At 46.1% G+C, this 24,723-nt stretch overlaps 1 protein-coding gene across 3 annotated transcripts in view; it reads right to left on the bottom strand.

The window, feature by feature from the left end:
• Positions 1–3,122: 3,122 nt before the first annotated feature.
• The window catches only part of LOC147010062 (dual specificity mitogen-activated protein kinase kinase 6-like), a 92,271-nt gene continuing 70,670 nt past the window's right edge, over positions 3,123–24,723 (bottom strand). For all 3 annotated transcript variants that reach the window (XM_085862912.1, XM_085862910.1, XM_085862909.1), the window contains 11 exons: positions 21,184–21,250; positions 20,833–20,881; positions 20,225–20,338; positions 10,932–11,051; positions 10,279–10,395; positions 9,974–10,025; positions 8,714–8,841; positions 5,456–5,533; positions 5,074–5,213; positions 4,765–4,810; positions 3,123–4,463 (listed from right to left, as the gene is read on the bottom strand). In XM_085862912.1, the coding sequence (XP_085719038.1) occupies positions 4,377–4,463; positions 4,765–4,810; positions 5,074–5,213; positions 5,456–5,533; positions 8,714–8,841; positions 9,974–10,025; positions 10,279–10,395; positions 10,932–11,051; positions 20,225–20,338; positions 20,833–20,881; positions 21,184–21,250 (998 nt within the window). In that variant the 3' untranslated portion in view covers positions 3,123–4,376. The remainder of the gene's footprint in view (positions 4,464–4,764; positions 4,811–5,073; positions 5,214–5,455; positions 5,534–8,713; positions 8,842–9,973; positions 10,026–10,278; positions 10,396–10,931; positions 11,052–20,224; positions 20,339–20,832; positions 20,882–21,183; positions 21,251–24,723) is intronic.

Below are 24,723 nucleotides of genomic sequence, written 5' to 3'. Positions count from 1 at the left end.
GATATGAATCGCCCACACCGAACTCCACGTCATGAATTGCCTTGCACGAACCCCCGGGCCATGCCCTGACGACAGGCCGAGAGTGGCGTCGGTCCCACTTGCCTGCACCCGACCAGTGCTGGTCAATGTGCCTGCTCCGCACTGATGCGCCACACGGCCCGCACTGTCCAACATGCCTCTGCCTGATCGCAGCTTCACTGGCCGTAGAGGCGAGAAGACATTCGCCATCCGTGGGGAACATCCGCAGCCACCAGTGAGGACCGAAGGTACGATGTTATGGCGAACCCATGTACAGACAGTAACATGTGTCTATTCGTGCCCTGCTCTGTACGATAACAAAGTGTCGCGAGCGGCGCACGGGTCTGCCTTCGAGCACGTTCTGTACAGTGCGCGTGGATCCCCCATTACTCACGTGGCCAGCGCTCGCCCGACTCTGCTATTATGTGCGCGAGGCTAACACCGATCTATATAATTAGTCCAGAATGGGTTGAAAAGTATGTGCCACTTGTGCCTTGCACACTCGCATCCTGCCCAACGTGGCGTGGGGTTGTCTTTCTATTATCAGCCTCGGTACGTGTTCCGTGCAGCGTGGGCATCGTACTGGGTGCGTTTCCTGTCCATTGGGTGGAAATGACCACTGCGCGTGCATTTGTCAGGCTGTGTTTTCTATGGAGGGGTGTCCAGCGTAATTCCTGCTTGGCCTTTGCTGAGGAGCCATCTCACAGCGAAGAGTGCACTCTGCTCAATAATCAGAAAAGAAGAGTAGGAATGAAGTTAGAAATGAAATGAAGAAGAAATGATGTAAGTAAACCTAGCTACGAGATCCCCGCAACACATGCCTTTGTTGTCCTGCTAGACAAAAGGGAAGGGACTATCTACACGTATATTAATGGAATAACAGTCTTCGGACCACTTTATGTTGGATGCATGCGGTTCCGAGAACCGCAACAATGTATGTATATATATATATATATATATATATATATATATATATATATATATATATATATATATATATATATATATATATATATATATATATCTTCTTCTTCTTTCGGCTGCTCCCGTTCGGGGTCGCCACAGCGGATCATCTGTATGATCCGCATAGTGATTTGGCACATGTTTTACGCCGGATGCCCTTCCTGACGCAACCCTGGTCGCCTCTTACAACACAGGGATAATATATATATATATATATATATATATATATACATATATATATATATATACATATATATATATATATATATATATATATATATACATATATATATATATATACATATATATATATATATATGTATATAAATGTGCATTTCTTTGTTGACCCTTCCCCATTCTATCCAGGTTACTTAACTGTCCTATTGATCTGCTGAACTCCAAAATGCGTATTCAAATCACTTTGTCCCGTTTTTTTGTGAATGTTTGCTTTAAATTTCATGTTAATCTTTACCCACAAAACTTGCAAACTCATCATGACAACCTTTCTTTTTTTTTTTTACAATGACTTCCGCTCCAGCCCTCTGTTTATTTAATATTTAGCATTACTGAGAACTTTAGAACGGCTCGATTTTGAGGAACGTACACATTACAAATGCAAGAGGAAAATGTGGAAGGGTGGAGGCAAATGAGAAAAGGAAGTTACAGGGGACTGGTCAAGAACAAGCCTGATCTAGTCTCCCATTGGATGGTCATTCTTCATGGATCCTCAGGTGTCAGCATGATGCTTATCGACAACGTAATGTCCCTTCAAAAATACAGCATACTCCATGATGTTGCACTCCTTGTTACTCAACTACAAGAAGCAATTTTACTTGCATCAAATTCCACAGGCACCAACAAAGGACACGAGACCCTTCCCGCCTGTGCTACAGAGGAAGCCAAAGGAACAAACCGATTTTTCTGAGGACTTCACATGTTGTTATATTGTTCAGATCTTGGAATGGGTTTACATTTTCTTTGTACTTTATAAGAAAGGGCTTGGCTTGAACTTGCAAGGTTTTTATTATTATGTATTGTTCAAATTAGTCCGTTTTTGTTCCAACAGTATTGTGCACCGATGCAGCATGCAAGCACTTACCGTCAAGTCTGGGTTTAATTCCAAACTATAAACTGTTGGCTTGGAGTTTCACAGGCAGGGCATTTAAATCACGGTGTGCCATTTCTATTGTTGTGGGGTGTCCTGTCGGCAATGATTGTTAAGTGGGGTGTCCTGTCGGTGACCATTAATTGGTGGACATATTTCGAAGACAAATAATCATCTGCACCCTGGAAAAAACATTCCTGCCCTCCCCCGTGAGAGGCCCAACTGTGCTCAGTGAGGATGCAACCGACAGCCACATACTGCATACAAAGTCAGTCTCGGGTTGGTGTGGAGGATGACATGGGCATGAGGCAGGATGGGGTAGAATTAGGGGGATAATGGGTGGGGGGGGTGACGTGGGGCAGGGCGAGGGAACGATGTGGGAGAGGGGGGGGGGGTAAGTGGCATGGAGTGAGAGTGGTAGGACATGAGTTTGGATAAAGGAGACAAGGGTCTCAGAGCGCAAAACAGAAGTTTGACTTTGACAAACTATGGTTAAAGTTAATTCTTGAAAGCAAGTAAAAAATTGTTTTTTTATTTTCGAAAAAACTTGGGAAGTTCCATAAAACACTGTGGCATTAGTTGAGGTATGTTCTGCTGACACCGTGACGAAAAGCAAAGAGTACCAGGACTACATAACATGGTATTTTTTAATGGGGCTGGCAGGATTGGCTCATGGTGTACACACTCACCTCAGCTGCGTTGCCTGGCATTGAATCTCAATCCAGCTATCTCCTGTCCTCGTGATGTTTCGAAGATAGGGCGAGGAATCTATGTGTGTGCGGTCCATCGGATGAACATTCATCTGGGTGTCTCGTCGGACAGCATTAGTTGGTGCACTTCAAAGATGCCATGGTGTCTCTCATGAAGAGTCGGCCAGTTGGCAATGGCACCCTGAACAAATTCACAATCCCTTACTCTAACCTACAGGGTGGCACCGTATCAGCGGCACAGTCATGCCCTCAGAAAATGGCAAACCACAGCCAGGTGCTGCATAAAAAAAAAGAAGAGGATTTAGAAACAAATCATTCAAAGAGCATCATTTTATAATGGTACTTTAATGCGTAGCCTATACTGAATATCTGTGTACTTACAAACTGAGTCACTCAGGTGCTCACTACACTTGCTCTCATCACAAAAACCATTGCCCGGATCTCCTCACCACACTCTCCTCCTCCCCCCTCCTTCCTTCCTGGCAGCCAGGAACAAGTTTAAAGCGTAGGGATACATCACCCACCCTCATAACAATGGTCGCAGAAGGCGAGTGGAGGTACTAGGTTCAAGTATTTTGGTGCAACCAGTTGCTGCATAGAATGCTTTCAATGCACATCCCAGCACAGTATTTTTTTTTTCTTTTAAGAGGTTCTCGCTCAGCAGCAAGGTACAAACCTAACTGCCCCCCCCCATATTCAATCCCCACTGACTAACCCCACCCCCAGCTCAACTGCTAACCCTTACCCCACATTCCCATCATATTAAAGCTTTATCATACAGTAGCAACTTTTAACAATTCGAGGAACAAAATAATAAAATAAAATAAAATGAGGAAAATAAAATGCGGTGAAAGCTCTTCGTCTTATTGCAGCTCAACAACAACAAAAAAAAATAGAATAAAACCTTCAACTAGATTACATCATGCGGCTGGACGAGCGCTAGGAAGCAAAATAAAAATGAGTGCATCCTTCTGGCTCTTGCTCAGAACAAACAATATACCAAATCATAAGCCCTCATTTAAAACACTTTTCAAAATCCTGGGTTTAAATTTCTCTCCTGCGGGGAAACGTCGGTTCCGGTGAGCATACACAAAACGGACGGTCCAAGCACTGCAGGGATATCGCCAAAACGAAACAGAGTGCTTCGGTATGGCTGGACAACACACGAGAAACCAACTTGAGCATTTTCGATAAAAACGCTCAGAGTTGTGGGGGTGGGGTGTGGCAGGATTGTGGGCAGGGTTATGGGGGGGCGGGGGGGTGGGTCTGATAAACAACAACAACAATTTCCCGCATTTCAATGTACAGTCTCAGAAATGTGCGACTGGAGGAAAGAGTGTTGTAATGTTAATGGAAAGTGGACAAAAGGAAACTAAAGTGGTGGCAAAGTCTGAAGGCTGAAGGTTCAGCAGTGGCGGGCTCGTTTACCCAGTTCAGCAGTGGCGGCTACGATACAGGCCCAACCCGGCCCGTGACAAAATGTGACCGGTCAGCATGGAGGACGGGTGGGAGAAACGGGAAGTATCCGAAGGGGGGAAAAAAAGAATCGAGGCACATCGCTCGATCGCTCAAATCCTCCATCAATGGACCCCCTCTCCCAAAATCTGTTTCACGAACGACGCCACGTCCGTCTCCTTGTCCTGGTGGTGCTTGAAGAATGACTGCTCCTGGTGTGGAGGTGAACAAGAAGAAACCGTTTCACCGGTTGCCCAATCACACGTGACATTAATTCTCTGACTCACAGGAAAGGTCAAGTCAAAGTGCTTTATGGGGGTTAGCTTCAACGGCAACGTCACCCGAGTTAGAATTAATCAATGAAGGGATGCAAATATATCTCTATGGTGGCGATGTCTACTTCATTCGAGCTACGAACCAAGTCTTGCAACAATGTTCATGCAAATAGGATATGATAGGAGTCAAGAATATGAAATGAGGTGCCATTGAGGAGGTGAGAGGATGGAACAGTACCATGAGCTCTGCGTATGTAGGTCGTTCACTTGGCTTCTTCTTGAGGCTATGGAGAGTGAGGTTGAAATGGATGACAAAAAAGGAAGTAAGATTTGGATAAGAAGAGAAAGTATTGGAGACCTGAGTATATATGTGTGTGTGTGTGTGTCTGTGTCTGTGTCTGTGTCTGTGTCTGTGTCTGTGTCTGTGTCTGTGTCTGTGTCTGTGTGTGTGTGTGTGTGTGTGTGTGTGTGTGTGTGTGTGTGTGTGTGTGTGTCTCTGTGTGCGTGTGTGTGGGCAGGAGGGGGTGGGGGTTTGGGTGGAACGAACCATAATGCTGTGAAGTTTACGAAGTCCGGAGAAAAGGGCTCTGGAGGGAGCTGCGGTGATGGTTCCTCAACCACCTGTTTTAGTTGCTGGAAAGGTGTACCCCAGGATTCGTATGGGAAATGCAGGACAGCCAGCTCCATCTATCATGAAAGATAATCTATTAAACATTATTCCTTGCTCATGTCTGTCACTGCAATATACTTTTATTGCAAGAAGCAAAACCGTTTGTCCATCACTCCGAAAGCCCTTTGTCTAATTCCCTACTGACTTGCAATAAAATTGACCGTACGACAGGTCCAAGTGGCCAGGAAAATATAGCAGCTATGGGACCAGTGGATTGTTTTATAGACAAACTCGGGATGCTTGTTGCCATCGACATTACCATGGTGATCCCCAAGCTCCAGATGTCCGATTTGACATTGTAACCCTTCTGGTTGAGCTCTGGGTTGATCCGCTCAGGCTGTGGAAAAACAGAGAAAAATAGTGTGACCCTTTAGGTTAGGGTTAACGTGGCCATGGTACTGGCCCAAAGAGCTTCTTTTGCAAGATATAAAATGGGTTATTTGACATCTGCAAAGGACAGCAAGCAGAGAGGACAACCAGCTTAAAGGCCCCTTCTGAAAGATCACATGAGCTATGATTCAGCAATAACAGATGAGGTTTACAATCAGACTTCCGTTGATAATCAAACACAGCTCAGATGCGTTCAAAGTTAGGCCTTTGGCCAATACCATGGGTAAAGAGAGCCTTGCTTGCGGTACGAGCAGCTGAACACCACATCCAATCTCGGCCTTTCCTCATCCGTAAGTGCCGTGGAGCTTGGTGGAGAGAGGTCCGAGTTGTGCAGCGGAGTCACATGGGCTACGGTTGTCTAACTGGCGCACCATGCCCTATGACTGCTTGCATGACAGAGCTGGTTGGCACCAAATTGCGAAGGTCCCGTTTTCATTTTCACGCCATTCGATCGTCGGTTTGATGGGTTCTAACGAAGGAATTCACGTAAATCCACGCATCTTGTAATTGGATCGTGTTTATTGATCGCTATTTCCCCTAAACAAACAAAAGGTAAAACAAATTGTTGTTTCTTTCTGACGAGGATGGTATTTTTGAAACCCTGTGTTTTGAAACTCAAGCTACAACAGCCGGCGGCGTCCTGCTTAACAGGTGTACGGAGACTGTGTCGCTATTACAGAGAACGACGAGCATGTGGTTCACAGAGCAGAATGGAAAAACCACTCAATCGTAAAGGCTGGTGTCGTGCTCCCACACTCTTTCGCTCCAACAAAGGGTTAACACCCAAAACACCATCTAATCTTCGCTTCCCATGGTGGTTATAATATCTCTATCGACGCTCTGTTGATTCCATCCCTTGTTTACCTCCGCCACCGAAGGTGAAGGAGATTATGTTTTCACCCCTTTCTGTTTGTTTGTTTGTGTACAGGATATCTCAACAAGTGGTGGACGGATCTGGGCGAAATTTTGTGGACATGTAACCAGACTCAGCGTGTGACAAGGACGAACCGATTAGATTTTGGTGAGGATCTAGATCCGGATCCGACTACTAGAATTTTAAAAGTGATTCTTCACCATTGAGAGATCGAGCTAAACTGATAATAGTACTGTGACGTCCACGGGACTTGAACAGTCCCGCCAACGTAGAATGAGCCGAAACGATGGAGGCGGTTTATTTTCTTATAACCCAAAGATGGCGGTTTTAATCGCTCTACCGCAAACGGGACGAGGAAGGTGGCACGAGTCGCTTTTCACTGAGTTGATAACGTTTATTTCTCTAACCAGAAATAATGACTCAGCAAGAGGAGGGATCCGGGGCGATTCGACGGGATGGTGGTGTGGGTTCGGGCGTGGGGAAAACACAAACAATTCCAATGGATATACAAATCTATAACCCTCTAAGGCGCCAGGTACACACACACACACACACACACACACACACACACACACACACACACACACACACACACACACACACACACACACACACACACACACACACACACACACACACACACACACACAACGTAGCTGGTCCTGGTGGTCAGGCTGGCCCGTGGTGTGGACGCAACAGTCCCTGGATTGGCGCCGGACGAGCTGGCGTTGCGCTCGTCAGGGGCACGAGACACCGTGGTACGGTCGACCTCCTGGTGTCAGCCCAAGACCGCTCACAGCCGCCAGGGAGCCAGTTCTGGCGCCAAGTTGCGAGCAGGAGAGGGAGGCAGGTCCGCCCGCCGTTCGACCCCGTACTCCAAGCCAGCAGAACCCCAGAGCCAACCGAGGTGAGGCACGAGGCACAGCAAGGCCACGAGACACGATGAATCCAGGAACGAACCAGCGCAACAATCGAGCACGCTCCCAGCACAACAACCTCCACCAAAAAACGGTCTTTCTTTATCGATCTTCTTCTTCCTCCCCTTTTCCCCGGACAGAACCTTTTTATCCTCGAGTCCTCGTCACTTCCAATCGAGCCGTTTTATTGGCCCTCCGCCGTCGCCTTCCGCCAATCGTGATCACGGGGCGGAGCCATCCGCAGCACTGTCCTGTGACGTCACGGCAAGCCTCCAGGGAATACTAAAAGGGGTTTACGCAGACACACTTACCCTAACCCGTCTCCCTGTCTAATTACGTGACAATTATCATTTCCCCCTTAAAGAAATGGACATTTACTAGACAACTTATCACCACTGAATTGCGACTTATTACATTGAGATCCTGGTACAACTCCAACAGCATGGCATACCTAATTAAACATCCTAATTACCCTTTGAATGCATACCCCCCCCCCCTCAGACGTAACAGTACTGTATAGCATGATATTTCAAAAATGTATTGGGCCCGATATGTTCTCGTGGATCAGGCATTGCGTGGCGGAGGTATGCGCTCCACCAAGTGCTCTTCTAATTCTATGTGGTTAACAGTTCGTCTGTAGTTGTCGCCTGCAATGCAATGCTTCCACCCTCCTCATCACAGAAAGTATGGGAGAGAAGCACTCTGGGTGGATGTAATTATGTAATCAAGTCTTATGGCATATTTCATGCGCTTTTGCCTACACCTATATTTTATGCACACAAGAAAAAGGAGTGGAGGATTAGGGGTTGGATAAATGAATAGCGGACTAAATTTTGCCCAAACACCGTTGGATATCAAGTGACACATCACGATCCCAGAAGTGATTGTAATGCCTGAAATAGGTGATTATATAGATATACAAGATAGAAAAGAGACGATACAGATGCCATGGACCGACTCATGATCCAAAGGACCCTGACCGAGACGGACAACAGGAAAGCAAGACCAGATTGCACAAATCCAAAGGATACGAAACACAAGAACACAATAGATAGGAATCGGATTGAAAGATGATCCAAAGAAACCGTAAAGAAAAAGAAAAAAGGACATGGAACACCTGGGAGCTCAAAATACCATCGTTTTGTGGTTGGACTAGTAGGTAGCCTCTCGTCATTTCCACGTTACGCTGCTGACTAATTGGAAGATGACCCACGTTGGGCAAAAGCACTGGGATGAGGCTCAGCATCCGAATGATGGGCCAAATGGCCATTTCACGATTTTATTGCACCACAATATTTTTCAAACGCACCACGATACAGGCTGAAAAACTCTTTACCGCCATGTAGGGCTTGCAGCCGGCGTCGAGGGTTTTGGCGACCGAGTCAACCAGATAGCCGCTGATGCCGAAGTCGCACATCTTCACCCTTCCTTGGGTATTAATCAGCACATTCGAGGGTTTCACATCTGTAAATAAACCAAGGCCATTCCAGCAGAGATACTTGTAAATTTTATCGAGTTTTGGTGATGGGCAGAGTATAATGCATCTTATTCCAATGAAAGGCATCAGTATCAGAGCATGCACAAGCGAAAAAAGAGCGAAGACCTTGGACAATACACACACACACACACACACACACACACACACACACACACACACACACACACACACACACACACACACACACACACACACACACACACACACACACAATTCGAAATAACTGCCAACGTGTTCTTCTATGTCTATGAGCTTAAAAGCAGAATTTTGCACAATGTCTGGAAAGAAGAAAAATACATGTCCTGCCATCTCCATGTTTTTTTTTCTCCAGTTACTAAGGCTTGGGGAAGCGATGTCACAAGAATGCATGCACGAACACACGCACCGCCCGTCATCAAACAAACACGGCCATAATCCTTGGGGGGGGGGGGGAGAACTTCTGGGTTAGCAAGTAGCGTCATCTAGTGGCGGCACTTTTTCGGTGAGAAATCTCCCTCTCCAAGGGATGCCAACCTACGGTGTCTGTCCTTGCTCCATCCTCGAAATAAAAAGCGTCAAGCGAGGAATCAGCATGCTCCATTCTTAAAGTCTCTGGTATGACTCGGCCGGGGTCGGAATGCAACCACTGACCGCCCAGACGCATAGCGGACACTCTACCCATGTCACCGAGTTTGGTGTCGCGTTCTATGAAATTTCAAATTATATATATATATATATTTTTTTTTTTGAGGGTGAGAGAGAGAGGGAAGGAGAGAGTGAAAGAGAGAGGGAGAAGGAGAGACAGATTTTGTGTAACAAACATTGACAACTTAAGAACCTAAAAATAAAAAAAAACACCCAAGAAAATGCCTGAAGACAGTCTACTGTGCACGGCACTGGTCCTCAATCCCACAACACAACCTGGCAATGGGAAGAACCGACATGGATAAGCTGAACAATTCATTTATTCTTCCGCATCGAGACAGGGAGAAGACCAGACCCGAGACAAAATAAAAATAAGAATAAATCTGCCACGAGTCCCAAAGTTTACTTCGGCGAGAGTAAAGAGTAACCGTCGAGTGAATGAGTAATTGTGAGCACGAGAGCGAGACTGCAAACCTCTGTGTATGACTTGCAGTTTGCTGTGGAGGTGTTCCAAAGCCTTCACGATCTGAAAACACCAGCAGGCGGCGCCGTTTAACAAAACAAGAGTCAAAGTGCAGTGAAGAATACAACCTTCCCATCAGAGCATTTATTAAAAGGCAAATCAAAGGTAGGTATACAAGGAACAGACGTATACAGGTGTTATTTGATTATGGTGTAGAATGGCAAAGCTCAATGATGGGTAAAATGGAGAACCCCCCAAAAAGCCTTTAAGTTTACATTTGTCAGATGATGGAGGGGGAGAGATATAATCAACTCACCGACACTGCAATCTTTCCAAGGATATCTTCGGGAATTTCCATCTTCTTCTCGATGACTTTCTTGTAGAACTTATCCAAGGACGTGTCCATGAGCTCCATGCAGATCCACACATCACCCTAAAATAAATGGAATGGGGGAGAGACAGAGTTGCAAGATAGACGAGATGAAGTACAGCAAGGCCATCAAGAAATAGCGAATGACAATGAGACGTAACCAGACTCGGTGAGTCGGTGGTGTAATGGTTGGAGCATCCGCTCTAAAACTGGGAAGGTCGGTGGTTTGAATCCCGGTAGGATCATAGCAAAGATTTCCTTGCTTTTAGCACTCAGCATTTAAAAGGATAGAGCTCAAAACGCATTGCACAGGCTCGACGGGCCCAATGGCCTCCTCCAGCGTTAAAGTTCCTTGTAATTAAACTCGTATTACATCAGGAAACGGTTCACTGCAGCATAACGTTTAGCAAAGCTGAAATACAAAACAATCCATTGTATTATTTTAGAGCAAATACACACACCATTGTAGGCTGGAAACCCTTCATTAATAAGGAAGTCAAATCATACTGTAGAGGAAAATAAGGTCCAACCCTATAAAAACAACTTAACAAATACACCAAGAAAGAATGTATCAACAGAGTATTTTCACACGGCCTCACCTCTCGGAAAAGTGCTCCATAGAAGGTGACGGTATATGGACAGTCGACTGTCCGCATAGAGATGTCCAAATCCATCAGAAGACGCTTCTGCTCCTGGGAGTTGACGGTGGCTCGAATCCTCTGTGATAAAACGAACACACACATAGCCCGAGCTGTTTGGCACACTCAGCACGGCGATGATGACTTGTTGCAGCTCATGAAAACACTATTCCCTCGAATGCCGAAGATGTAAATGTACGCGAAGAAATGAACGACGGACCACATAGTTTGCGGCGTTTTCCATTCACAAAAAGACTGCTATGAGGGTGGCTGTTAAATTTCGATTCCCTTTCCGGGATATCCAATGGCATAATGATCAACTCCATCAGATTTAGTAGGTTTTCAGATGTGGTGACTAGTCATGTCGACAAGAGCAAACCAAACACGGCAAAAATCTGATGTGCTCATCCTATCACTCCAGAAGGATCAAGAACCCACCTATCTGTTTCCACCATCAGCCACTGGAAGACATTCAATCTCTTGAACTTCTTGGCCTCACCATCAGCCATGAGCTCACCTACGTCGACCACATGGCAAAGCTGACCTCCAAAGCCAGGTGCAGACTGGGCATCCTCTGTTGTTCCAAGTCTTTCCTTGAAAAATCAGAACCATTCAAAGCCTACAAAGACCTCTGCCCATATTTCAATGGAGTACTGCTCTCCCCTGTCGACTGGCACCTCAGCATCATGTCTGTCTCTCCTGGATTCTGTGGAAACTAAAGCTCTCAACATTACAGTTCTTCCTCGTTTAACACGCGAGTTGCGTTCCAATACCTTACCACGTTCGCTGAAAATGGGAAGGTCGAGTGGGAGAGAGAGTTTGATTTTATCGGCATTTGCACGAATCGTTGATCAGTCCAACTGCTCGGCCAATGTCCGCTACTCCTTCACCTTTCTCAAATCGCTCAATCATTTTTAGTTTTACCTTTAAACTTTTGAACCCTCGCAGCCGTTTTACCAGCCGCTATTCAAACCTCCATATGTCCAAGTGGCCGTTTTACCAGCCGCTATTCAAACTTCCATATACCCAAGTGGCCGTTTTACCAGCCGCTATTCAAACTTCCATATACCCAAGTGGCCGTTTTACCAGCCACTATTCAAACCTCCATATGTCCAAGTGGCCGTTTTACCAGCCACTATTCAAACTTCCATATACCCAAGTGGCCGTTTTACCAGCCGCTATTCAAACCTCCATATGTCCAAGTGGCCGTTTTACCAGCCACTATTCAAACTTCCATATACCCAAGTGGCCGTTTTACCAGCCGCTATTCAAACTTCCATATACCCAAGTGGCCGTTTTACCAGCCGCTATTCAAACTTCCAGATACCCAAGTGGCCGTTTTACCAGCCACTATTCAAACCTCCATATGTCCAAGTGGCCGTTTTACCAGCCACTATTCAAACTTCCAGATACCCAAGTGGCCGTTTTACCAGCCGCTATTCTAACTTCCATATACCCAAGTAGCCGTTTTACCAGCCGCTATTCAAACCTCCATATGTCCAAGTGGCTGTTTTACCAGCCGCTATTCAAACCTCCATATGTCCAAGTGGCTGTTTTACCAGCCGCTATTCTAACCTCCATATGTCCAAGTAGCCGTTTTACCAGCCACTATTCAAACCTCCATATGTCCAAGTGGCTGTTTTACCAGCCGCTATTCAAACCTCCATATGTCCAAGTGGCTGTTTTACCAGCCGCTATTCAAACTTCCATATACCCAAGTAGCCGTTTTACCAGCCACTATTCAAACCTCCATATGTCCAAGTGGCCGTTTTACCAGCCACTATTCAAACTTCCAGATACCCAAGTGGCCGTTTTACCAGCCGCTATTCTAACTTCCATATACCCAAGTAGCCGTTTTACCAGCCGCTATTCAAACCTCCATATGTCCAAGTGGCTGTTTTACCAGCCGCTATTCAAACCTCCATATGTCCAAGTGGCTGTTTTACCAGCCGCTATTCTAACCTCCATATGTCCAAGTGGCCGTTTTACCAGCCGCTATTCAAACCTCCATATGTCCAAGTGGCTGTTTTACCAGCCGCTATTCAAACCTCCATATGTCCAAGTGGCTGTTTTACCAGCCGCTATTCAAACCTCCATATGTCCAAGTGGCCGTTTTACCAGCCGCTATTCTAACTTCCATATACCCAAGTGGCCGTTTTACCAGCCACTATTCAAACCTCCATATACTCAAGTGGCCGTTTTACCAGCCGCTATTCTAACTTCCATATACCCAAGTGGCCGTTTTACCAGCCACTATTCAAACCTCCATATACTCAAGTGGCCGTTTTACCAGCCGCTATTCAAACTTCCATTTTCCCAAGTGGCCGTTTTACCAGCCGCTATTCTAACTTCCATATACCCAAGTAGCCGTTTTACCAGCCGCTATTCAAACCTCCATATGTCCAAGTGGCCGTTTTACCAGCCGCTATTCTAACTTCCATATACCCAAGTAGCCGTTTTACCAGCCGCTATTCAAACCTCCATATGTCCAAGTGGCCGTTTTACCAGCCGCTATTCTAACTTCCATATACCCAAGTGGCCGTTTTACCAGCCACTATTCAAACTTCCATATACCCAAGTGGCCGTTTTACCAGCCGCTATTCAAACTTCCAGATACCCAAGTGGCCGTTTTACCAGCCACTATTCAAACCTCCATATGTCCAAGTGGCTGTTTTACCAGCCGCTATTCTAACTTCCATATACCCAAGTAGCCGTTTTACCAGCCGCTATTCAAACCTCCATATGTCCAAGTGGCTGTTTTACCAGCCGCTATTCAAACCTCCATATGTCCAAGTGGCCGTTTTACCAGCCGCTATTCTAACTTCCATATACCCAAGTGGCCGTTTTACCAGCCACTATTCAAACCTCCATATACTCAAGTGGCCGTTTTACCAGCCGCTATTCAAACTTCCATTTTCCCAAGTGGCCGTTTTACCAGCCACTATTCAAACTTCCATTTTCCCAAGTGGCCGTTTTACCAGCCGCTATTCAAACCTCCATATGTCCAAGTGGCCGTTTTACCAGCCACTATTCAAACTTCCATATACCCAAGTAGCCGTTTTACCAGCCACTATTCAAACTTCCATTTTCCCAAGTGGCCGTTTTACCAGCCGCTATTCTAACTTCCATATACCCAAGTAGCCGTTTTACCAGCCGCTATTCAAACCTCCATATGTCCAAGTGGCCGTTTTACCAGCCGCTATTCAAACTTCCATTTTCCCAAGTGGCCGTTTTACCAGCCGCTATTCAAACCTCCATATGTCCAAGTGGCCGTTTTACCAGCCGCTATTCAAACCTCCATATACTCAAGTGGCCGTTTTACCAGCCGCTATTCAAACTTCCATATACCCAAGTGGCCGTTTTACCAGCCGCTATTCTAACTTCCATATACCCAAGTGGCCGTTTTACCAGCCGCTATTCAAACCTCCATATGTCCAAGTGGCCAGATTTTTCTCCAGGGAGACCAGAGTGGGGGAGCTGAAAGTCTCAGGAGCTCAGGGTTCAAAGGGTTAATGAAATAGCTTTCCTTTGTTTCTTCGGCACAGAAGCACGAGTATCAACTGTTGATCCTTTACTCGTCATCGTCTCGAAGGATGCACAAGATATTACGCGATAAGTTTAGTGGAGGTTTTGATGTGTGCACGCACGAAGATGGCTGACAAATAACTGGAGGCTGAGGGTTGCCGTATGTTTGGCATTGGTCCGCGCACACCCAGCATCCCACGGCCCATCTCAGAGTAGTTCAGTTGGCGTGGAGTGATGGCCAGGTGATTGCATTGCAAGCAGTCAAGTAAAAACAAAGATTTATGCGCAATATGAAAAATGGTCCAAAATTCATCAGCAGCTTAATAACAAAAACATGGATAATGCATCTCACATGATGTGCAAGGCCAGTTGTTCTCATATCACAGACAGATTGGTTGGCTGTTTCTTTCTGGCTTTCCTTTGGTCTAACTCTCTGCTCCATAGCTCCTCCACAAGCCTCGACTTGCATAAAAAAAAAAAATGAAGCCATCCAACCCTCCCCAGAAACTCCAGGACACACACGTTCTTGCATTACCATAAACACTTCCTGGTGTTTCAAAATCTCAAATCTCATCTCAAATCTTAAATCTCAAAATCCAGGCTTAATCCACACCTCAACTCTTTGTTCCTCTTTTCTCCAGTTTGTGGAACCACTTTCCAGAGGTTGTTCAATCCTACAATTCCATCCAGGGCTTCAAGCAGGTGGTGCACCACCATCTCATGTTATTCCTCCAACCCCACCCACAATCTTTATTACCCACAATTAACAGCCCAACCTACCCCAACCCTCATACTTGTAGGTTGCTGTGTTTCCTTCTCTCCTCTCTCTCTTATTTCCTGTTCATTCATTCCCTTGCTTATTGTATCCAACTGTGGCTCCACAGCCCCCAATGTCAGTTTGTTGCCTTTTTACCGTTTCTCATCTTGCTCAACGAGGATCCTAAATTTTGTAAAATAAAATAAAATAAAAATGCACAACATCCAATTTCTTAATCTCATCACGACAGCAACATTTTGATTCAGAGTACAAAGCCTTCATTGAGTGCGTCCTGCAGTATGGTTCCACACTGAGGACTTGTGCTGCAGCTTTCTATCTTACCTCCATGAGGCCCTACCGTACGTGTCATCAAAATCTTGCATCAGGAAGCAGAGTTCAGGGTCTATTTTGATGCAGGGTCAACCGGAGTGCTCAGTTCCTCAAAACAGACCGCAGGCTTGTGGTAGCAATTCTGAAGCTGCAGCTTAAATCAGGGAGAATGGTACCATCCCAGCTTAGGCTGGATGTTGGCAAGCTTAAGGATGAGAGGGTAGCTGAGGAGTTTGCGAACAGGCTTAGTGGGGACTTGGGGGGCGGGGGGGGGGGTCTGGGTGCTTTGCGGAATGAAGAGATGTGGAGTGCCTTCAAGACCACCATCCTTGATGTTGCCGGTGGATGACTTCGAACTCACTGTAGGGAGAAGAAGAATTTTGTCTTTCAAGTGACACTGGAGACCATTGACCAAAGTCCCAGGGCCAGGCTTAATAGCAGAGCTGAGCTGTTCAGTTTTAGAAAACTGTACGTGCGCTGAAGGTGGACAAGGATGCCTACGCGTGAGGAATCTGTGAGGGGGTAGAGCATCACCTGTGATCAAGTGATTCTCATCCACTTACAGGGGAATTTGTGCAGTGCCTTCCTCCAAGCCTGTCCCTCGGTGTGCTGCAGTTAGAGCGGAGGGTGGTAGGCTCTTAAGGCCCTGTCACACCTTGACGTTTTAGCCAGCGTATGCCAACGTATGAAAAATTTGACGAATACGCTGGCACACGTCTAATACGTTATGGGTAAGTTTTGTATACGTTAAGAGCACGCTGAAGCACGCTGGCATACGTCGTAGTACGCCGAGCTTGTCGACAAATTTTAAGCATGCTCAAAATTTTTCGACGTATGCCAGAGTATGACTCACACGTTCTGCATACGCTGGCCATAAGTTGTAGGCATGTTATGCGATCGTTGACACACGTTACTTGTAAGTTACTCATAAGTCGAAATACGTCGAGGGATTGTTTAGCGTACCCGAAACTTATTTTTAACCTATGAGTAACGTGCTTTGAACCTATGTGTAACGTATCGAGACGTATTCGACGTCTTCCGGACGACCACAGAACTTACTGAACGTGTTTCTAACTTACAGCTATCGTATAATGGAGTATTGGCAGCGTTTAGGGGAATTGGTATCTAAAAATGGGGTTCACAGGAGGAACCTGTCAGTGTTCCAAACTCCATGTTTTTATTAATTAATTAATTAATTTATTTCTTCGGCATGACGGTGATGTTGACACTTCGATTTCTAGTGTGGTTATGATTTGAATCGTTGAGCGGCAGCCTTTTAATAAGCTACGCCACGTGATCGTCGGCGATACTCTGCCGCACGCTATGCATAAGTTAGACTATCGTTGCGCATAGGTTGTGAACGCCGACAACACGCTCAGCATTTGTTGGTATAAGTTATCTATAAGTTATCGAAACGTTCTGTGTACGTTACTAATACGTTATGCATGCGTCCAACTCGTTAGGAATACGCCCAAAACTGAAAAAAAACATCAACAGTTCAGCGTACGCTAGCGTTTTACATACATTTCGATACGTTGCCATACGCTGGCTAAAACGTCAAGGTGTGACAGGGCCCCTAACAGAGGAGTCCGAAGTGAAGGCCCGCTGGGCCGGTTACTTTGAGCGGTTGTACCAGGTTGATCCACCAGATGTTGAGGGTGATTTCAGGGGTGTTACTATCCCTACTGCTGACCCTCCAATCAATTGTGATCCACCTTCACTTGTAGACATACAGGCTGCGGTGAACCGGTTAAAATGCAGTAAAGCTCCTGGAATCTGGGGCATCCATGCTGAACTTCTCAGGGCTGGTGTAAATGCTGTACTCATCATTGCATGCCGTTCTGTGCTCTGCCTGGAACACAGGCATCATCCCAACTGACTGGAAGAGGGCCTTGTTGTCCCTCTCTGGAAAGGGAAAGGTGAACGCCAGGACTGCAACAACTACCAAGGGGTGACGCTCCTCTCAGTGCCGGGCAAGGTCTTTGCTCGGATAATTCTCGATAGGGTTCACCACCATCTGCTTGAGCACCAGTGTCCAGAGCAGTCAAGCTTTACACCAGAGGTCAGCAATTGACCATATCCTTGCCCTTCGGATCCTCACAGAACGCAGACGAGAGTTTCGGCAGGGGCTGCTGGCAGCCTATGTTGATCTCTGTAAAGCGTTGGATTCAGTGAATCAGGATGCCCTCTGGAGGATTCTTGGTCTTCTTGCGGTGCCACCAAAACTGATCGATCTGATGTCTGAATTATACTTTGGTACTGAGAGTGCTGTGAGACATGGTGATACCACTTATTACCTCCGCCACCAAAGGGGAAAGAGGCTATGTTTTCACCCCTTTCAGTTTTTTGTTTGTTTGTTTGGCTATGTGTGCAGGATATCTTAAAACGTTGTGGACAGCTTTGGTGTGTGACAAGGATAGACCGATTAGATTTTGGTGAAGATCTGGATACTCTAATTTTTAAAGTGATTCTTCACCATTGAGAGACAAGGCTAAACCGATATACAACACGAGATCTCAAAAAGTGGCAGACGGATTCGGACGAAACTTGGTGAACATGTTGGGTGTGTGGCAAGGATGAATCGATTCGATTTCGGTGAAGATCTGAATCCAAATCTGGATATGATAATTATTTAATTTTTAAAGTGATTCTCCAACATTGAGAGAGAGGGCCAAAAACTATATATAGCACGGTATTTCAAAAATGTATTGGGCATGATATGTTCTCATGAATCAGGCATTGCGTGGCGGAGGTATGCACTCTACCAAGTGCCCTTCTAGTTTCCAGTTGTTACTGCAGTTCATCAGGGGTGTGTACTGGCCCCCACACATTTCAGCTCTTGTATGGACTGAATTCTGGGGAGGATGTCGGAGAGATCAAACTGCGGTGCATCGTTTGGGAATGTCAAGATCTCTGACCTTGATTTCGCAGATGATGCAGTCATCTTTGCGGAGACTCTGGACATCCTTTTGGGGGCCCTCGAGGTGCTGAATGAGGAGTCAGACCTGCTGGGATTACAGGTTTGCTGGGTCAAAACTAAGATCCAGGCTTTCAATGACATCTTGAATGCTGCTATCTTGTCTGTACCTGTTTTTGGTGAGGATGTTGAGATCACGGAGAGATTGACTTCCCTTAGCAGTGATATTCATGTCTCTGCTGGCTGTGAGTCAGAGGTCAATAGACGTCTGGGTCGGGCCTGGGGGAGTCATGGATTCACTGGATCATGGGGTGTGGCGCTGTCGCTACCTGCGCAGGAGGATGAAAGTCCGAGTCTTCAGGTCCTTGGTGCTTCCAGTCTTGCTCTACGGATGCGAGACTTGGACTCTGACCAGGGAGCTGAGACAGGGACTTAATTCCTTTGGTACCAGGTCTCTTCAGAGAATCCTTGGCTATCGCTGGTCGAACTTTGTGTCCAACGAGTCGTTGCTGAGAGAGACTCAAATGAGATTTGTTACCTGCATTTTTCGTGAGTGTCAGCTGCGGCTGTATGGACATGTGGCTCGTTTTCCTGACGCTGATCCTGCTCACCAGATTCTCTCACTGAGGAAGTCTCGTGAGTGGAGGATGCCAATGGGCCGACCACATGCCTCGTGGTTGCAGCAGGTTTATCAGTATCTCAAGGAGATGGGGATGGGCCACCCATCTGCCTGGGGGATGGTCCCCGGAGGTCCCTGTAGTACCGGCACAAAGTGGACACAGCGACGCGCTGCTCTGGCGCATGCTCCCATACCTGATCAGACGTGACAGACATCCTCTCTCAATCGTGGTGGATCATCACAAGATCTAGCCATCTCTGTTGTTTCATAACAACACTCTGTAAAATGTTTCAAGCACAAAAGTGAACATTTTGTCGACTGGATGCACATGTGGGTATTTCGGACAAACCTCGTCCAATTTCTGGGAGCTTCAGGTCTTTCGGCCATTGGTGTAGCATGAAATCATCTCAGTTTGAATTACTACAACCACCAAGGATGCATCGACTCAGCATACTTGTGGAAAAATCGAAAATTATTCGCCGTTTGAGTTAAATCATACCGCGATGTAACCCATAGGACAGTACGGATATGACGTTCCACTTCCGTGTGTGACGTCACGGCTCATCGTGAACAAGAAGATTTCAACTTTTAATCGCAAAATTACCGACTTTATAAATCGGAAAAAGAAATATCACACCTATTTTGTGGGGTATCAAGGGATAGATTAACGTCGAGGTGGCCTGAGCATTTGGGTACCCCTTTAAGATCGTAGGGTCCTGAGTTTGAGCCCCCACACCACCTCCCCCCCATTATCCCCCCCCACCCAGGCAAAAAAGTGGGGGTGATATAGCCTCCCCATCTCCCCCCAGGATTTACACCTGTGCTCTTGTACCTTCATACCATGTGGTGATCGTAACTACCAAGTTTGGTGAATTTCTGCACAACCGTTTAGGAAGAGATAGTGTGTGATGGACAGACAGACGCAGCTGATCACAATATGGCCCTGTTTTTTTTTTTCTTCTTCAAAAAGCTTGGGGATAATTATGGGAATAAACCGTTGTCTCAACAAGTATTTGGGTATTCATGAAACCACAGCAAGTTAGCAGAGAGTCCCCCTAAGTCCCCCGATGAATGTTCACATGGGCGAAAAGCACAAACCCACCCACCTTGACCGCCATAATTGTGCCACTGGTCGTGTGTCGGACTTTCTCCACGACGCCGTAGGCTCCTCGACCGAGCTCGCATAGTGACTCCAAGTCATCTGCTTTCACTTCAAAGTTCTAGTGAGAAAGTGGGGGTGGGGGATGGGGGAGGGGTTTGGAAGGGGAGATGGAGTGAAGGAATAAAGAGAAATAGGAAGCGTGTTCTGTTGAACCAAACAGACCATTTCTGACCACTGAATTGAGTGGACTGGCTCAGCAGTTTCCTCCAATCAAGTGGAAGAAGTCACGGCTTGCCACGTCCTTTCTAACGTCTGATTGGAGAAAAATACTGACTGCACCTAATGAGTCTGGTCAGTCTGTGCAGCAGAAATTTAGCAAAAGTTTCAAAAGTAGATTTAAGAGCGAATTACATTTTCACCCCCCTCCTCCTCTCTCCATTTACACGCGTCGGTATGATTCACCATCTTGCTGCGATGCATCTCACGACTATGAAAGGCTGTCTACATTTTACGTATGCAACAACTGTTGAAATTTATGCGTCGGAAACAGTACATAACTTTGGAGCCACGCTGCACAAAAATACGATAGAACACGCCAAACTATAGCCTTACCTTATCGCCGATGGTGATGCAGGCTTTCGAATCCAAGTCTCTCGGGGGGCTGTAGAACCGCTCAGATGAAACGAAATAACAAACACGGCAGGATCAAACAAACAGAGGAAGAAGAAGAAAACAATCAGAAGCTAGAAATGCAAACAACTGTGCCAAAGTTGTAATCAGGAAAAGAGTATACAATGTACAGACATTGTAGATAATGCAAGTTACATGAGAATTTTAGGGATATCACCGATGGAGGTGAACTGTGCGAAGGGGTCGTTTACGATGTATTTGCCATTTTGCATGAACACAACAGAAGAGAAATAAAACGGTGAGTTTATACGACGAGAATAACGGAGTTCTTACCCAGGTGGAGTGGTAGGTCTGAACACTTCTTCGTTAATCCTTATTGGAGGACGTTTCTTTACCTTGGCTACAAAACGAGAGAAGAGGAGACGATAAAGATGGAGGTTAACAGAGCAATTATTTCACCGTGATATATTGCTGCAAAAATTAAGTGGTGGTCAAGCTAACCGAATGGCCAGAATGTTCTTGCGGTTATCAAGATCAGACAGTTAGGGTTATCAAGATCAGACACTGCGTGCAGAGGAGATTCATGGGGTCCTTTGCAGGACTACGTGAACGCACCGACAATGCAATCAAGTGGCTCTGATTACTCAAACTACGGTTGTAGCGTCTACAAATCGACACGAACACAGGAAAGAAGAAGATGGATAAAACTTAAAAAGAAAACTACAAGATTAAAGCAAGTTGACACACATTGGGAATTTAGTGGCGGGTGATGTCTTGACCGTTCGCCCGACATCAGACGAGATAAAAATTTAATTACTTAGCCTTGTAATTTTACCTCCGCCACCAGAGGTGGATGGAGGTCATGTTTTCACATCTGTTTGTCTGTCTGTTTGTGAGCACGATATCTCAAAAAGTTGTGGATCGATTACGACAAAACTTGGTGGACGAGGTGGTGAGGTGACAAAAACAAGTCCATTAGATTTTGGTTCAAGTCAGGATGCATGTCCGGCCCATCGGTGGGAAACAAAACATAAACTGTTTAGCCTAGCGAAGGTATGCACCATACCGAGTGTCATGCTAGTTCATTCCGACATTGTTTTTGCTCTGCTGACCTCGGAACAACCAAACCTTTCTTTCCATGGATGTTAGCATACTCTTTTATCAGCCTTCGGTTGATCATATGACATCAAAAAAACAAGAGAAATTTCACGTCGACGAGTGTTCCCTGGCTTTGAATAAAACCTCAAGTCCTATTGATGCTTCATGCATGTAATTAATCCATCACATCCGCACACCGAGTCTTTAGGTGGCACCAATGATGCCATCACGCCCAGTCTATGGGGCACCAATGACGCCATCATGCCCAGTCTATGGGGGCACCAATGACGCCATCATGCCCAGTCTATGGGGGCACCAATGACGCCATCACGCCCAGTCTATGGGGGCACCAATGACGCCATCACGCCCAGTCTATGGGGGCACCAATGATGCCATCACACCCAGTCTATGAGGGCACCAATGACGCCATCATGTCCAGTCTATGGGGCACCAACGACGCCATCATGCCCAGTCTATGGGGGCACCAATGACGCCATCACGCCCAGTCTATGGGGGAACCAATGATGCCATCACACCCAGTCTATGGGGGCACCAATGATGCCATCACACCCAGTCTATGGGGGCACCAATGACACCATCACGCCCAGTCTATGGGGGCACCAATGACACCATGCCCAGTCTATGGGGGCACCAATGACGCCATCACGCCCAGTCTATGGGGGCACCAATGATGCCATCACACCCAGTCTATGGGGGCACCAATGACGCCATCACACCCAGTCTATGGGGGCACCAATGACACCATCATGCCCAGTCTATGGGGCACCAATGATGCCATCACACCCAGTCTATGGGGCACCAATGACACCATCACGCCCAGTCTATGGGGGCACCAATGATGTCATCACACCCAGTCTATGGGGGCACCAATGACACCATCACGCCCAGTCTATGGGGGCACCAATGACGCCATCACGCCCAGTCTATGGGGGCACCAATGATGCCATCACACCCAGTCTATGGGGCACCAATGACACCATCACGCCCAGTCTATGGGGGCACCAATGACGCCATCACGCTCGGTCTTTAGGCGCACGGATGACACAATCATGCACAGTCTTTAGATGGCATCTATTACTCTATCACATTCAGTTTCTGGAAGCATCGACGATGCCATCACGCTCAGTATTTAGGCAAACTGACGACGCCATCACCCTCAGTCTTTTGGGGCACTTATGATGGAATCACATCCAGTCTCTTCATCCACAGGGCTCAGTGGAATCTGAAATGCATACACATAATTAAATATGAATTTAAAAGGAGAAGAAAACTGAGAAATTTAGTCTGAGTGGCCTATTCAGCAAGAACTTGCACATACAAGTAATAGAGAAAATCTCCAGTGTCTTCTCCACTTAATTTTTAGCTCACCTGGACTTTAGTCAGTTGAGCTTATGCGAACGAGCAGTGTCCGTAGGTGAGTGAGTGAGCGAGTCAGTCAGTCCGTAAACACTTCAGTCATTCTCGCTTGAACCAAACACAAAATTTCAATGAAAGTTGGCCACAAGCTTCATATCTGATGCCTCACAAAGGTATATTGACCGCATCAAAATCTGCGCTCATTAAGAGGGTCTACAGCAGGGTTTTTTGACCTCCCCCACCCCCCCAAAAATAGGTATTTGCTCTCGTCTCGAAAACTACACACATATTTCGATGAAACTTGACCACAACCTTCACCACCCGTAATGTATCAAAATGTGTCAACAGCATCAAAATATACCCTTGTTAAGGAATCGACGGGAGTGGGGGGGGGGTAAACCCCCCAAAATAGGTATTTGCTCTCTTCTCCGAAAATACATGCACAATTTTGATGAAACTTCATTTCCACACATGCCATAACCTGTAGAATCTCTTAATCTCAGCTGAATTTCAAAATTTAAACTCCGGAATTGAACTTATCAGCAGTTCCGAGTGCTAAAAAAAGTTCATTTGTCCATTTTGGATCTTGCTTGACATTCTGGGCATCTCCGGGTGCATGGCGTTGATATGACTGATCGGCGATCGCTAATTGCTTGCCAAGCCAGCCGTTCCTCATCAACCGTTTCGTTGGAGTGTTGCTCAAGTGCTTTAGCCACTTGGTGAGCTTGATTGTTCGTTTCCAAGCCATGGCCAAACATACATACGCAGCAAAAGTATTCACACTGTCACTTCATATATCAATCAACTTGAAAAAAGTTCAGGCCCGACTCGCCTGTGTTTGGCCCTGCACTGATGTGTGTGCAGTGCCTCGGGCGGTGGCTCACTCCTTGAAAATGTACAATGTTATTTTGAAGTTTCCCATTTTTGCATGATCTTCTTTCATGATACAACCCATCACTTCGACATAGATAGATAGATAGATGCATTAAAAAATTAAATGCTTTGTGCTTAGTTTTTAAAAGTTTCTTCAACCATTTCATTGGAGTGCTTGCTTGAATGTTTAAGCCACTTGGTGACTACAAGCTTCCATGGTGATACTGCAGCTCGGTTCTCCGTGGAGACATCTCCAGAATTAGGAAGTCAAAATAAATTAGATGATTACAATGAGTCAAAAATGTTTTCAGTTGTTACAAAGCAATGAATCGCCACATCATGGCAGGAGAGCTGAGAGGTATGCATGCTCACTCAAAGCTATCTAGCCTGAGTTTGAATCCTGACCAACCTATAAACTGTCATCCCAGTGTTTCCTCTTCTTCTTTTGGTTTTTATGGTGTTTTCAGAACTGTGAAGCTCTATATCCGCCACACACTTAAACACTTTGGCTGGAGCAGAGAAGTA

This window comes from Eptatretus burgeri, chromosome 17, assembly GCF_056783735.1.
Source record: "Eptatretus burgeri isolate ZD-2024b chromosome 17, Ebu_testis_v1, whole genome shotgun sequence".
NCBI classification, from domain to species: domain Eukaryota; kingdom Metazoa; phylum Chordata; class Myxini; order Myxiniformes; family Myxinidae; genus Eptatretus; species Eptatretus burgeri.
The sequence above is the reverse complement of the archived record's forward strand: the minus strand, read 5'-3'. Positions and strand labels throughout refer to the sequence as shown.